Source organism: Zophobas morio, unplaced genomic scaffold (genome assembly GCF_036711695.1).
Source record: "Zophobas morio isolate AGI-343-1 ecotype UQ-CSIRO unplaced genomic scaffold, CSIRO_AGI_Zmor_V1 ptg000049l, whole genome shotgun sequence".
NCBI classification, from domain to species: domain Eukaryota; kingdom Metazoa; phylum Arthropoda; class Insecta; order Coleoptera; family Tenebrionidae; genus Zophobas; species Zophobas morio.
Genome location: NW_026972154.1, coordinates 1,657,839 through 1,673,441, shown reverse-complemented (window position 1 = coordinate 1,673,441; position 15,603 = coordinate 1,657,839). Strand labels below are relative to the sequence as shown.

Sequence of the window (15,603 nt, the reverse complement as noted above, 5' to 3'; positions counted from 1 at the left end):
ATTTAAAAATAATCGATTGTTTATACACCATAGTACAATTCTATCCAAAACTTCCTGCAATTTGATAGAATCGGCAATATTTCCGATTTTTGAAAAAACCTTTACGTCATCAGCATATACTAAGCAGTTGTCTCCGATAATTTTAGTGATATCATCAACGAACAATGCAAAAAGCAGCGGCCCCAAAACCGAGCCTTGAGGAACACCACTTGTTAATATGAACACGATATTTCTAAAATATACCTAAAATTTACAATAATCGATACAGCAGTTTTGAGGATTATCTGTCTAATAACATCGCAGACGGACGGGAAACAGATTGACACACAAGTCATTTCGACAGGATTTCCCTCTACCCCGAAGTGAATTGCACTAAATCACGATTCTTTGAATTTGTTTTGATTTGCGAATTTGTATTCGTGATAAACTCTTTACATTAAAATAAGTATAGATAAGTAATACCAGTAACCGCCTAAGAAGATAAATGTCATCAGATAAATTCGTTTCGATATCCTATAATTTCTTTTTTTTTTCACTATCACATATCACTTATTTTTTAATGACAGACTATACATTTTTTTTTGATATCTTGTCGAGCTTGTTTTTCTGAATTCGGTCCGGTAGTTTTGGAGATTATCTGGCTAATCAAAATCTGAACAGACGGCAGGCAGACTGAAGAGACCTTTTTCATATTCTGTTGGTCATGAAATATCGAGAAAGCATAAAAGTAGCTAGTCGCTCCCTGATAAACTTGATTACAAAACTTTCTTTGCTTACGCTCAAGGAGTAAAAAGAAAATTTCTAAAATTATTTTGGCAGTCAGAAGAAAAAGAACACGATTTAATTCAACAATTTAGGTGATGTGGAACGTCTAGCGCTAATGTTTCTAGATCCGGCCTTTGACTGTCTCTTCAAACTAAACACAGTTACGTACAACCATGCCGCAGTGCCCTCGCAAGCGCCCGCTATGCCTACTGTGACCAACTAAATTTACTCCACTGCTAATGTTCAAAGGGATCACTGTTTATAATTAAATCGTGAATAATGCCAATTACTATTTGAGAATTTCCAAATAAGAATGTATTAAATTTTAACAATATTTTTGAATTAGGAAAAAACATCCATCCCTTTTGACTTTTCACAATTTAAAATATTACCTATTTCACTTGAATAAAGTTGCTTATTTCTTCGGTATCATAAAAGAAAAATAAAATGTATAAAAATCGAAAGATTGCGTGAAATAAAATAACAATTTCAATTAGTGTTAAACTGTTACAATCAGGAGCGGTTGAAAAGCCTAACATGAACGGTAAATTTATAGCAATCAATAAATTGATGCTACGCGTTAACAACATATTAAAAAATTCACACATTGTGGCGTCGCCGTCGGTCCGATTTAAGTTTCGTTTAAACAAAAGCTATGAAATTACCAAACCAAAATAGTTACAGCGTGGTTACACCTACACCAGACAAACAACAAGTGACGCATCTCAACCACACACCTACTAAACTACCAGCAAAGAAACTAAAGTTGCACATGGTTGCCGATGTTTAACGATTTTCTTAATTCATTTTTTAAATTCAAATTATTCGAAAGCGGTTTCGGGTCGCTTTTTTTTTTCGGCGCGAACTTTTAATTCAAATTGGGACACCACATTATTTAATGTCTGTAATGTAAAAAAAAAGATTTAAAATGTTACTCATCATAATCTTAAAAAACAGTTGGTCACAAAATATAACACATAACACAGTCTGTTACAAATGCTAGAAAAGAACTAACAAAAAATAGATTTATATACAACTACTATCCAACTAAACCTCAACTAAATCCCACACGTGTTTTTCCTGTTCATAAAACGATGATACTCTTTTAATTTTTGTAAGGACAGTTGGTACCATTTAACTTTAGTTCCATCCAAATGGTTATTTGCTTATATGACGCTTTAAATATTCACTGCATTATATGAGCAATAATCACACGGATACAATACATATAAATTAAATGACTTTCTAAATATTTCGCTTGTTTAGATATCTATGCTTGACTAGTACGTGCCTTTGTAAAAGTGTTTTATGTTTAGTTTTGTGAAAACACTCATTGCATGTGTACCATTTAACGTTCACGTGTACGTTATTTATATGGGATTTTAAATTACCCTTTGTTCTGGTCTTGAATTGACATTTTTGGCACTTGTACCATTTGCCTTCATATTCATCTAAGTGGATTGTATTTATGTGGACTGTTAGATTTCCTTTCCATTTAGTTTTAAATGGACACTTGTCGCATGCATACCACCTGTGCGAATGTAGCACATCAATGTGACGAGTTAAAGTTTTTTTGACTTTACATTTGTAGGTACATTTGTGGCAATAATACCAATGTACTTCCTCAGTTTGCTTGAAGTCGGAACTGCATGTGGCACTCTCTTCCAAAGAACTCACACTTTGAGAACTTTCTTTCGTTTCCGTGCATACTGAAGAATTCTGAAACGATTTCAACGACAGATTTGGCTCAAAGTAGTATTTTGCGCAACCGTAGTTTTCTTTGCTGGAATCCTCACTAGATATATCCTCACTAGATTCTCTCTTAGGATCGTGATGTTGATTAATGTGTTGTTCAAACACAACTGTCAGTTCCGTCTTAAAATCACAGTCTTTACAGTGATGATAAGCTTCCATCTTAGCCTGCCACAAGCATTGATTAAATACATACATGTATTTAATCAATATCACAAGTAAATGTTTTCTGAGGGAATCACTGTCGTTTGATGTGGTTCGCCATAAGGAAAAGCGAAGTTGAAAAATAAGGCCACAGTTTACAGGTACGTACGTTTTTCCATGAAGACCTCCCAGCTGTTGTGATTACTTAATTCATAGTATTTTAAAGTTGATACTTTGGACACCTAAAACCGTTTTGTCAGACCTACTATGGAAGATCACTGGAATTTTTCTTACCTAAATACCGTTGGACCACAGTTAAAACCGGAAAGGATTAAATATTTCTTTACACACGTGCAATTCGACCGAACATAACCTCCTCACAAATTAAAAACATCAGTCCAAATAGATTGCATTAATTTCCGCATCCGTGCTAACCAATCACAACAAAGCACATTAGCGTCGAATTTAAATTTCCTCAAAATCAAATAGCGGGTTTTCTAATTGGCGCCGATTTTTGTTTTTTTTTTCTAATATTCTTTAGATTTTACATTTGATGTTTCTCAGTTTTTTTATTTTCCCGATACAAAAATTAAAAACTAATAAAATAAAAAGACTTGAACCGAAAGAGATAACTATTTTCATGATTCGTTCATTTCAGTTTCAGTTAAGTCCTATCAAAGTCCTATTTTTTAAATTTCGTTTGATTTCTCGTTAATTTCCCCGCTCCCGACAAAGCAGATTGGCGTTAATGCAAAGTAACGAAAATTCAATTTTTTGGAACCTATTTTTTAATTTTTGAAGCATTTTCAATTTTCTGATTTATAGTTTTTTGAGTTTTCAACTTAAAATTTTTTCGAACACGTATTAAATGCTTAATTCACGAAGATATTAATTCTCAAAGATCATTATTTTCAAAGTGCATCGATATTTAAAGTTACTTTTAAGTTCTATCAACATACTGTTTTAAAAACTCGAGTAAGAAATTATGAAATGTGTATAATAACTTAGGGAAAATCATCAAAAAATTAGATATCGTTATTAAAATAAGTTAAGCTTGTATAAATGAATTTCTGTCAAGTGTGTTTCCACATTAACCTTTGCATCATTGCTACTAAATCGTGAGAGTTTTCGACACATGGCTACAACCTAACGCACCAAAACAAATTTTACCTGTCCTATATTTCAATCCCTTACTCTCCATCACACAAAGTTGAGTTCCATTATAAACATGGACAGGTGAAAAATTCCAAGCACTATATTAAAATTTGGCCTGAAACAGCGTCTATTATATTCTTTCAAAATTTTATTATTAGAAAAATAAAGAAACTCTCGGGAAACAATGAACACGTGTACTTATTTTGTGTTTCTCTTTACAGTCTTGCGAAATAATGGCAGACAGACTAGGTCAGGATAGCAACTTCATTAACCAATTATTATTTTCTGGTGAGCCTACTTTTAGTTGGAATGGGCATGTTAACCACCATAATAGTAGATACTGGTGGAATACAAATCCGCACTGGATGGACGAGCTTCATACACCGTACCCTCAAAAAATTAATGTTTGGTGCGGCATTATTGGTCGCCACATTGTAGGCTTCTTCTTCATTAACGGAAATTTAACGTCCGACAAATACCCACGACTTTCGCAACAAAGTATTGTTCCTCAGCATAGACAAATATTTCCCAACTATGAAAACCCAAATTTACTAGCAGAGACCATCTGGTTCCAACAAGATTTAGCACCACCTCACTTTGGATGTCAAGTACGGCATTACTTGAATGAAGCTTTTCCTGGAAGGTGGATAGGACGAAGGGGAGTAGTTAAGTGGCCAGCTAGGTCACTCGATTTAACGCCACTTGACTTTTTCTTGTGGGTAAAAAATCGAGTTTATGTAATAGACCACATGGAATCGAAGAACTCTAAGAAAAAATATCGAATGTTATTACTAATATTCCTCCTTTTATCTAAGACATTCATTTGAAAACTTTGTGTAACGTATTTACTACTGCCAGCAGAACATTTCTTGTAAAATTATTGATTTTGAAATGTTAATTTGATCTTTTTTCAATAATGTAATTTTTTATTTAAATTTTTCAAAAATGTATTCATTATTTAGAATCATTAAATCGGAGTATTGTTATTTGTAGAATATTTTGTAAATTATTATTATTTCTACCTTTATTTTAGTTTATGTTCCCTCGGTTCTAACATTTTTACAATCATTGGGCACTAGTATAATTTTTGAATAAAGTGTCCCACGCCAAGACTATGACAGGTGATAGTATTGTCAAGGTTAGCTATGATTTTCTGATTTTCATTATTTTTATTTTGACAATTTATTTTACCATGTTGGGAAAAAATAAAATAATGCATGCGCCACATTTCTGATTTCATAAAAAATGTACTATTTAATAACGGAATATTTGACTACTAGTGCTATTTAAAAAAAATCAAATTAGCCCTGCATCTCAAATATAAATGAAGTATAAAATTCGAAAAAAATGCAGAAAATAGAACTTGAGTGTTCCTAGGGATAGCCCAAATTTCAAAAAGATTCAGCAAACCGTTCTCGTGATATTCAAGTGCTTCCATACTTTTTATCGACTATGCATGTTGTTTTTTAATAACATTTAAAATGAATATGAAAAAAGTACCTATCAGTTTAAAACGTATACAAATTTATAATTTTACTGTTCCAGATAACCTGATCATTTTCCTTAAATACGAACAAAATCTAAGATGGTAATTTGATCGTCAATCAAAGAAACAAGCTGATAAGTTATTCAAAATTGATCGATCAATGACAACAATAAACGTGGAAGGTCAACAGGGGCACAACGAACAGGTGTGCTCATTGGGTTTTTCAGCTCACGACTTGTTGTGACGTCGTGTATTAAACCTTACATTATGCCTCTTATGTGCTTTATTTTTTTAAAGCGTTTATTTATTTACTGTGCATAAAACACAAAAATAATCATTTGATTTTTCTTTTCAAAATCTAAACGAAAATATAGTCACAAAATGTAACACATCATACAATGCTGCACAAACGAAAAACAAATTATTGGGTAAACAAAAATTTACGAATATACATTAAAGTTATTAAAAGCCTTACTCCTTAACATCCGTTCTATTCTCATGACGATTATTTATATGACGCATTAAACATTTGCTGTATTGCGTCTTATATGAACAGTAGTCGCACTGATACGATTTGATCTTCAAATGGATCTTCACATGCCTTCTAAAATTAGTCCTTCTTCTACTTTTATATGAACAGGTCGTACATTCGTACCACTTACATTCTTTTTCATCCAAATGTCGATAAATTACATGTTTTTTTAAGTACGACGGCAATTTGGCTTTGAATGGGCAAATTTCACATTCGTACCATTTAATTTCTTCTTCATCTGGATGTTTCGCACCTAGGTGTACCTTTATGTATCTTTTATACTTAGTTTTGAAACTACACTTTTTGCATTTGTACCACTTAACGTCTTCGTCGTTCAAATGTAAGCTGTTTGTGTGTAGTCTTAAACTATATTTTGCTTTGGTCTTGAATGGACATTTTTGGCACTTGTACCATTTAATATCTTGTTCATCTAAGTGAATTCTATTAATGTGAATTTTTAAATCGGATTTACGTCTACTTTTAAACGGACACTTGTCGCATGCGTACCGTTTGTCCGAATGGCTATTTTTAATGTGACGTTTTAAATATATTTTGAGTTTGCTTTTGTAGGGACATTCAGCGCAGTAATGCCAGTGTGTTTTGTCAGTTTGCTTGAAGTCGGAACTGCATGTGGCACTCTCTTTCAAAGAACTCACGCTTTGAAGATTTTTTTTCGTACCTGTGCATACTGAAGTATGCTGAAGGCACTTCAACGACAGATTTGTTTCAAAGTCGCATTGTTTGCAAACGTAGTTTTGTATCTGGAAATTCTGGACAGATATATCCTTTCTAGAGTCTCTCTTAAGGCCGTGTTGTTGTTTAATGTGTTGTTTAAATAGAATTGTTAGTTCAGTCTTAAAATCACAGTGTTTACAGTAAAAAGCTTCAATTTTTGCAATGTCACAAGTAAATGTCTCAGAGGGGAAACAGTGTCGTCTCACGTGGTTCGCCATACTGAAAAGCGAAGTTGAAGAATAAGGGCATAGTTTACAGGTGTGTGCGTTTTTCCATGCAGACATCCCACCTGTTGCGATCGCTTCACAATTTTCCAAAGCAGATATTGTGGCCACCTAAGAGCGGTTTATCACAGTGTGGAAGAAAACTGGCATTTTCCTTACCCAAAGCTCGTTGGAGCACAGTTAAAACCGGAAAGAATTAAATATTTCTTTATTCACGTATAACTAGAACGAACATAACCGCACAGATTAAAATCCCCAATGCAACTAGATTACATTAATTTCTGCAATCGTGCCGACCAATCACAACAAAACACATTGGCGTCAAATTCAAATTAGCACAAATTAGTTCTGTAATCGACTAATCGAATATTCAATACATACATTTCTCTCCCATAAATCGCATATTTGTAATTGTTTTATACCTTTATTTTTCAGACAAATGTAGCATCTTTTCCTGTTGCCACATGTGTCATTTCTTCACTTTTTCATTGTTGGACCTAACGCGAGGCGGGCTTGGCAGGTCCGTTTTGCCCTAGAATGTGCCGATTATGTTTAAGTGTAAATCTTGGGCAATAAAATTAATTTTTTACAACCCACGGTAGTATAATTTATCGTGATATATTCTCAGAAATCGTGAAACGAGATTAAAATAAAATGAGTTTCAACAAAAATCTGAAAATTTAAAGTTGCACTCTGGTCATTCCGGCCTACCAGGTAGCCTTTGATCCTATAAGGGGTTTAAATACCTTTCTAAGAAATTGTACTTATCTTGCCTTAAACGGAACCAGCAATTCTTTCTAAAATGTATATACCTGCCGCACCGGGATAGACGATTACCGGACATGGTCATAAAAACATCGTAAGCCGATATTGAAGAATAATAACACCAGGTTGCCGACAACAGACCTTCAGCACAGAATAATCATTTCCCGTATTCTTATAAATTATATACTCAAACACAATTTGGACAATGTAGTATGGGAATTAAAAATATATATATATTCTTTTTAAGCGTACGTAAAAAATATTGCACAATTTGCGACACATCAAACAGCGAAGCGATGGCCTATTTGCAGGAAAAAAGAAAATAGTTTTCAGTCTTGAATAACTATGCTACAGTAAAATGTTTATTTTTTAGATTTAATACCACAATCCCTTCTTCTGCACCTGTGGAACGGGTGTTTAGTAGCGGAAACTAAATTCTGACACCAAGAAGAAATAATTTTGGTGACAATACGTTCGAAATGTTGTTAATTTTAAAAAAATCATTAAACAATACATAAAGAAATACAAAAACATGTTTTCAGTTACTGTATTCGCCAAAGCTTCAACAAGTATTTGTTTTCTTGTATCTGTATCTAGATACATTTATCTTCCATATATCTATATCAGTATCTAGATACTTTTAAAAGTATCTGTCCCCAGCACTGGTTACCAACTGCATATGCTCCACTCGTTCAACAATGGATGACGATACTATGTATTTCTAGGGACTAAACTGTAAACAATTACGTACCAACTTTAGTACGTGGTTTCACTCACAACAAAGAATAAATAATGCGACAATGCGACAAAACAGGAAACGAGTCAACTCTTAATACAATTCTACTTGCGCTGTCTTATAAAAAATTGACTAGAATTAGCATCCAAAAGGTAAACTTTTTTATTCCCCCAAACGCACTGAAACATGGATAATTTATTGCCTACGTTACTGAGTTTTTCTTTTTCAAAGCGATTTCGTGGCGTTGTTTTTTTTTTGCACTAAATTGAACTTTTAAAATCGGGACACCACAAGAGGATGAACATATAATTTAATAATAATGATCTACCATGTTAATATGAACACGATATTTCTAAAATATACCTTAAATTTACAATAATCGATACAGCAGTTTTGAGGATTATCTGTCTCATAAAATCGCAGACGGAGGGAAAACAGATTGGCACACAAGTCATTTCCACAGGATTTTTCTCTCCCCCGAAGTGCAGTGTACTACATCCCCCTTCTTTGAATTTGTTTTGATTTGCGAATTTGTATTCGTGATAAACTCTTTACGTTAAAATAACTATAGATAAGTAATACCAGTGCCCGCCCAAGAAGATAAATGTCATCAGATAAATTCATTTCGATATCCTATAGTTTTTTTTTTTTTTCACTACCACATATCACTTATTGTTTAATGACTGACATAGTTTTAGAGATTATCTGGCTAATAAAAATCTGGACAGACGGCAGGCAGACTGAACCAAGAGACCTTTTTCATATTCTGTTGGTCATGAAATATGGAGAAAGCATAAAAGTAGCTTACAATACTTTCTTTGCTTACGCTCAAGGAGTAAAAAGAAAAGTCGTAAAATTATTTTGGAATCAGAAGAAAAAGAACACGATTTAATTCAACAATTGAGGTGATGTGGAACGTCTAGCGCTAATGTTTCTAGATCCGGCCTTTGACTGTCTCTTCAAACTTAACACAGCTACGTACAACCATGCCCTCGCAAGCGCCCGCTATGCCCACTGTATTCAACTAAATTTACTCCACTGCTAATGTTCAAAGGGATCACTGTTTATAATTAAATCGTGAATAATCCCAATTACTATTAGAGAATTTCCAAATGAGAATCTATTAAATTTTAACAATATTTTTAAGTTAGGAAAAACCATCTATCCCTTTAGACTTTTCACAATTTAAAATATCACCAATTTCTTTTGAATAAAGTTGCGTATTTCTTCGGTATCATATAAGACCACACACCTACTAAACTACCAGCAAAGAAACTAAAGTTGCACATGGTTGCCAATGTTTAACGATTTTTTTTTATTCATTTTTTAAATTCAAATTATTCGAAAGCGGTTTCGGGTCGCTGTTTTTTTCTCGGCGCGAACTTTTATTTTAAATTGGGACACCACATTATTTAATGTATGTACTGTAAAAAATAAACATTTAAAATGTTACTGATCATAATCTTAAGAAAAAATTGGTCACAAAATATAACACATAACACAGTCTGTTACAAATGCTAGAAAAGACGAACTAACAAACAATAGATCTATATACATTCACCAACTACTATCCAACTAAAACTCAACTAAATCCCACACGTGTTTTTCCTGTTCATAAAATGATGATCCTCTTTTAATTCTTGTAAGGGCAGTTGGTACCATTTAACTTTAGTTCCATCCAAATGGTTATTTGCTTATATGACGCTTTAAATACTCACTGCGTTATATCAGCAATAATCACACGGATACAATACATATAAATCAAATGACTTTTTAAATATCTCGCTTGTTTAGATATCTATGCTTGACTAAAACGTGCCTTTGTAAAAGTATTTTATGTTTAGTTTTGTGAGAACACTCTTTGCATTTGTACCATTTAACGTCCTCGTGTAAGCTATTTATATGGTTTGTTAAAGTAGCCTTTGTTCTGGTCCTGAATTCACATTTTTGGCACTTGTACCATTTACCTTCATGTTCATCTATGTGAATTGTATTTATGTGGACTTTTAGATTTGCTTGCCATTTAGTTTTAAATGGACACTTGTCGCATGCATACCACCTGTGCGAATGTAAAACTCGAATGTGACGAGTTAAATTTCTTTTAACTTTACATTTGTAGGTACATTTGGGGCAATAATACCGATATACTTCCTCAGTTTGCTTGAAGTCGGAACTGCATGTGGCGCTCTCTTGCAAAGAACTCATACTTTGAGAACTTTCTTTCGTTTCCGTGCATACTGAAGTATGCTGAAACGACTTCAACGACAGATTTGGCTCAAAGGAAAATTTTACGGAACCGTAGTTTTCTTTGCTGGAATCGTCACTAGATATCTCCTCACTAGATTCTCTCTTAGGGCCGTGATGTTGATTAATGTGTTGTTCAAACACAACTGTCAGTTCCGTCTTAAAATCACAATCTTTACAGTGATGATAACCTTCCATCTTAGCCTATCACAAGCATTGATTAAATACATGTATGTATTTAATCAATGTCACAAGTAAATGTTTCCTGGGGAAATCACTGTCGTCTGATATGGTTTGCCATACGGAAAAGGGAAGTTAAAAAATAAGGGCACAGTTTACAGGCGTACGTGTTTCTGTGAAGACTTCCCAGCTGTTGTGATTACTTCAGTCATGGTATTTCAAAGTTGATATTTTGGACACCTAAAACCGTGTTGTCACACTGTGGAATAACAATGGAATTTTTCTTACCTAAATCCCGTTGAAGCACAGTTAAAACCGGAAAGGATTAAAAATTTCTTTACACACGTGCAATTTGAACGAACATAACCACACAAATTAAAACTCCCAATTCAACTAGATTACTTTAATTTCCACAATCGTGTCGACCAATCACAACAAAGCACATTGGTGCAGTTCAAATTGGCGGTAGTTTGAATGTTCTAAACATGTATTCTAACTGACATCGATTTTTGGTTTTTTAAATATTCTTCAGTATTTCGATTTTAAGATTTCTCAGTTTTCTAATTTCACCGATTTTTCCACGGCCCCATTTTTTGTTTTCGATAATTTTTTTGTAATTTCTTAATTTTACACTTTTCGTGGCTTCGAGTTTAAATTTTTTAATTCTTATGGATAACAACAATAAACGTGGACGATCAACAAGGAAACAATGAACAGGTGTGCTCATTCCGTTTTTCCCTTTACTGTCTCGTTATGAAGTCATGTAAAAACGTGAATGCAACATAATTATCTTCAACGTTAAAGAATCTAACGGTATCTCAAAACAAGAACAAAATGTTGCTGATCGTTCTCTTGTCAATGATTTTATATCTGAATCAAAACTTAACTTGCCAACTGTTCCACCGGTTCGTCTTGGTAAAGTTGATGCAACAAATGTCAACAGAGCGCGTTCCATTAAAGTTACATTGTCCAGTCCTGAAGATGTTTCAAGTATGATCAAAAACTTTAAAACTTTAAAATCAATGGATAAATGGTCCCACATTCACATCTCAATGGATCGTACTCCCATGCAAATTAATGCATATAAATCGGTAAGGGCAGCACTTGACAATCGTTTGGCTCAGGGTGAAAAAAATCTGAAAATTCAATATCGTAATGGCATACCTACTATTATTGCAAACTTGTCGGAAAACTAGATCAGTCCAGCAGGTATTCAACACTAAGTCTGTATTACCAAAATGTTCGTGGACTTGCTTCCAAATCGCATCTTTTTAAGTCAGTTGTTGCGATCTGTCTTTTGACATTATCGCAATTAGTGAAACTTGGTTACATGATTCCATTCTCACTTCTGAAATATTTCCTTCTTATTATAGTGTCATTCGTTGTGATACAAAATTTTCATTGGTTCGTCCCTCTAGACGAAGTGGAGTATTAGTTGCATTCTCAAATAAATTCAAATATACGGTAATAAATACCAAACATCTTACTGATTTGGTACCGCTCATTGACGTAATCATTTGTAAATGCTCTTACGAAAATATGATTTTCTTATTTGTTGTTTTATATGTTCCACTCGATATTTCTGTTCATGATTTTGAATGATTTTTTAATGCCTTAGGAGTCATGGTAATGCATGAACATTTGATAATCATTGGAGATTTCAATGTTCCTAGTTTTTCAAGTAATAGCCATAGTAACTACCATAAAAGTTTAATTCTCAAGCACTTCTGCAACGTTGTTCAACGATCACAATTTAATTCGATCCTTAATATTAATAACAGATTGCTGGACCTAATTTTTTCCAATCCAAATACTACAGCCCTAGTTTCCCACTGCACACCACCTTTAATATCTGAAGATAAGCATCACCCCGGTCTCCATCTAAACTTTAATTTTGCTATGCCTAGTATCACTTCTAAGTTTCCGTTAGCAAATAAACTTCGCTATAACTTTCGCAAGGTCAAGTTTTTAAAATTATATCATGACATCAACAACGCGGATTGGTCTTTTTTAGAAAGTCAGGAAGATGTAAATATTGCTCTTGGGGGTTTTTATTTTTGTCTTTATAAGTTATTTGATACATCTGTTCCACGTATAACCTCTAGCTCTTCGAAATTTCCACCTTGGATTACTTCTGAGATTAAGCAGAATATAAAAACAAAAGACTGTTACAGGCGTAAATGGATTAAATTTAAGGTTTCTAAATTCTATATCGAATTCAAACGATTAAGAGCTGTTGTTAAAAAACAAATGGATAATGCCTACCAACTGTATCTAAATCATGTCCAGAGCAATATCAAATCTGATCCTTCATCTTTATGGAGCTTTCTACATTTGAAAAATGACACTTCTAGAATACCGGGTCAGTTAAGAGACAACAATGGAAATATATTTTCGGAACCTCAGGATATTGTGGATGCATTTGCTACTACCTTTACCAATGTATTTACTGTTAACAACTCTACGCACATAGAGTCTACTTCTATTTCTTCAAATTCTTTCTCAATGTCTTCCGTCAGCATAGAGGATTTAATTCTGATCATGTCAAATTTATCCAACAAACAAACATGCGGTGATGACTTAGTCCCTAGTTTTTTGATACGTGACTGTAGATATGCACTTGCCCAACCTTTGTCCATAATAATTAAGAAGGCACTTAAAACAAGTACATTCCCGGACCTTTGGAAAATTGCAAGAATCAGTCCTATTTTTAAAAAGGGTGATCCATCTTTACTAGCGAACTATCATCCTATTTCCATTCTAAGCAATTTTGCCAAAGTTTTTGAACATGCATTATATAGTTGCATTTACAATAATACTCGTTCGCATATCAGTTTAGGACAGCATGGATTCAGAACTGGTAGATCTACATCTACAAACCTTGCAGTGCTTGTTCAAGATCTAAGTGTTGCACTTGATAAACGAGAACAAATAGACGAAATATATACTGACATTTCTCGAGCTTTTGATGTTCTTACTCAGGACATTGTGTTAGGCAAACTTAATAACTTTGGATTTAACTATCTCCTTCTCAAACTGATGGAATTTTACTTAATAAACCGTAACAACTATGTATTTTACAATGGTTTTACCTCTTTTCGTTTTTTGTCAAGGTCTGGAGTCCCACAAGGCTCTAACCTTGGGCCTCTCCTCTTCAGTCTATTTATCAATGACCTTTTGGAATCTTTAAATTGCAGTATTTTAGCTTATGCTGATGATCTGAAAATGTATTCTAAAATCTCAAGTCTTTTTGATGTTGAGCTTTTACAACGTGAACTTATGAAAATCGTGGAATGGTGCAATCAAAATAGACTTATTATTAATATTAGTAAATGTAGCTACATTTCATATTGTCGAAAACTTAGTATCGTTGATTTTTCTTATTCAATAGAAGGTACACCGTTAGAACGAAAAACATCGATCAAAGATCTAGGAGTTACTTTTGATAGCTGCTTGACTTTTGATATTCATCTTACCAACATTTGCAATGCTGCAAATAAATCTTTGGGGTTTGTCATGAGGACTTAAAAATTTTTCAACAACATTGACGTAATTAAATCCCTCTTCTTTGCATATGTTCTTTCGAAATTAGAGTATGCCTCACTAATATGGTATCCCATATATTTGTGTCGGCACATGCTTTTTGATAAAGTGCACAGGAAATTTTTGAAATTCCTTTCCTTCAAAATTGATAGTAATTATCCGGCCAGAGGTATTGAGATGGAAAGTCTTCTCCAACGACACAAGATGTCCTCTTTGATGGTTCTAAGGGATCTGCATGCGGATAACTTCTTGTGTAAGCTTATTCACAACAAAATTGATTGCCCATATTTATTATCACAGATTAGATTTAATGTCCCTCGGCCAGCATCGAGATATGTTAACGCCTTTCATATCTCCACCGCCCGAACTAATATCCTTCGTCGTTCGCCAATTACTACAGTGTGTCGATGTGCAGATAGATATGTAGCTGATATATTTTATTCAAATTAGTTTATACTTGGAATTATGTTTTTATTATTGTTATAATTTTTGTGTTTGTTTATTCATGTAAGTAATTACTTAGATTTGTCCTGTCATTAGGGTAACCTGTTGGACAATAAAATTATTATTATTATTATTATTATTATTATTATTATGTAATTTTTGAACCTTATGTCTGGTATATTATTATTGGCTTTATTTCATAATCGCGTTATATATTTATTTAATGTATGTAATGTAAAAAATTAAACATTTGATTATTTTTATCTTAAATCTCAATAAAACGATAGTCACAACATATAGCACATCATAGATTGCTGACACAAATGATAAAAAAAATACTGGCTAAACAAACCATATATGTATTACTACATTCAACTTTGTAACGACAGTGTTGGCATTCGTCCTCCTGAATATCCTTTCCATCCACATGGTGCTTATTCATATGTCGCTGAATAGATCACAGTGTTTCGTTTTATATGAACAATAGTCGCACTGATATAATTTGATCTCCAAATGGATTTTACATGCCTTCTCAAATTAGTTTTTGCTTTACTTTTATATGGACAGTTGGTACGTTCGAACCACTTAACTTTTTCTTCATTCAAATGTTGAAAAATTACACAATTTCTTAAATGCGAAGCCAGTTTAACTTGTATGGGCAATTTTCACATTCATACCATTCAATTTTTTCTTCATCTAGATGTTATATTCCTACGTGAACACTTAAGAATATTTTATGGTTAGTTTTGAAAAAACACTCACTGCATTTCGAACGCCAGCTTAATTCACGAAGATATTAATTTTCAATGATCATTATTTTGACAGTGCATCATTATTTAAAGTTACTTTTAAGTTCTATCAACATACTATTTTAAAAACTCGAGTGAGAAATTATGAA

General features: G+C 33.3%; 3 protein-coding genes across 3 annotated transcripts; all 3 read right to left on the bottom strand.

The window, feature by feature from the left end:
• Positions 1-1,696: 1,696 nt before the first annotated feature.
• Positions 1,697-3,798, bottom strand: LOC135142545 (B-cell lymphoma 6 protein homolog). Its single transcript, XM_064074261.1, has 4 exons — positions 3,757-3,798; positions 2,821-2,903; positions 2,157-2,746; positions 1,697-1,710 (listed from the first exon to the last, which is right to left on the bottom strand). Exons 1-4 carry the CDS (start codon positions 3,796-3,798, stop codon positions 1,697-1,699), a joined length of 729 nt encoding a protein of 242 aa, XP_063930331.1.
• Positions 3,799-5,693: 1,895 nt separating this feature from the next.
• LOC135142544 (zinc finger Y-chromosomal protein 2-like) lies at positions 5,694-6,787 on the bottom strand. Its single transcript, XM_064074260.1, has 2 exons — positions 5,778-6,787; positions 5,694-5,703 (listed from the first exon to the last, which is right to left on the bottom strand). The coding sequence occupies exons 1-2, from the start codon at positions 6,785-6,787 to the stop codon at positions 5,694-5,696; spliced, it is 1,020 nt and encodes a 339-aa protein (XP_063930330.1).
• Positions 6,788-9,860: 3,073 nt separating this feature from the next.
• LOC135142682 (zinc finger protein 607-like) lies at positions 9,861-11,080 on the bottom strand. The gene is made up of 2 exons (XM_064074432.1): positions 11,007-11,080; positions 9,861-10,958 (listed from the first exon to the last, which is right to left on the bottom strand). The coding sequence occupies exon 2, from the start codon at positions 10,734-10,736 to the stop codon at positions 10,068-10,070; it is 669 nt and encodes a 222-aa protein (XP_063930502.1). The 5' UTR covers positions 10,737-10,958; positions 11,007-11,080; the 3' UTR covers positions 9,861-10,067.
• Positions 11,081-15,603: the final 4,523 nt, after the last annotated feature.

Coding starts and splice junctions, on each gene's coding strand:
- LOC135142545 (XM_064074261.1), bottom strand. CDS start 3,798: ATGTGTCGAAAACTCTCACGATTTAGTAGCAATGATGCAAAG. Junction 2,904..3,756: donor TTAGTAGCAATGATGCAAAG/GTTAATGTGGAA, acceptor AAACGGTTTTAG/GTGTCCAAAGTATCAACTTT. Junction 2,747..2,820: donor ATGGAAAAACGTACGTACCT/GTAAACTGTGGC, acceptor TGATTCCCTCAG/AAAACATTTACTTGTGATAT.
- LOC135142544 (XM_064074260.1), bottom strand. CDS start 6,787: ATGGCGAACCACGTGAGACGACACTGTTTCCCCTCTGAGACATTTACT.
- LOC135142682 (XM_064074432.1), bottom strand. CDS start 10,736: ATGGAAGGTTATCATCACTGTAAAGATTGTGATTTTAAGACGGAACTG.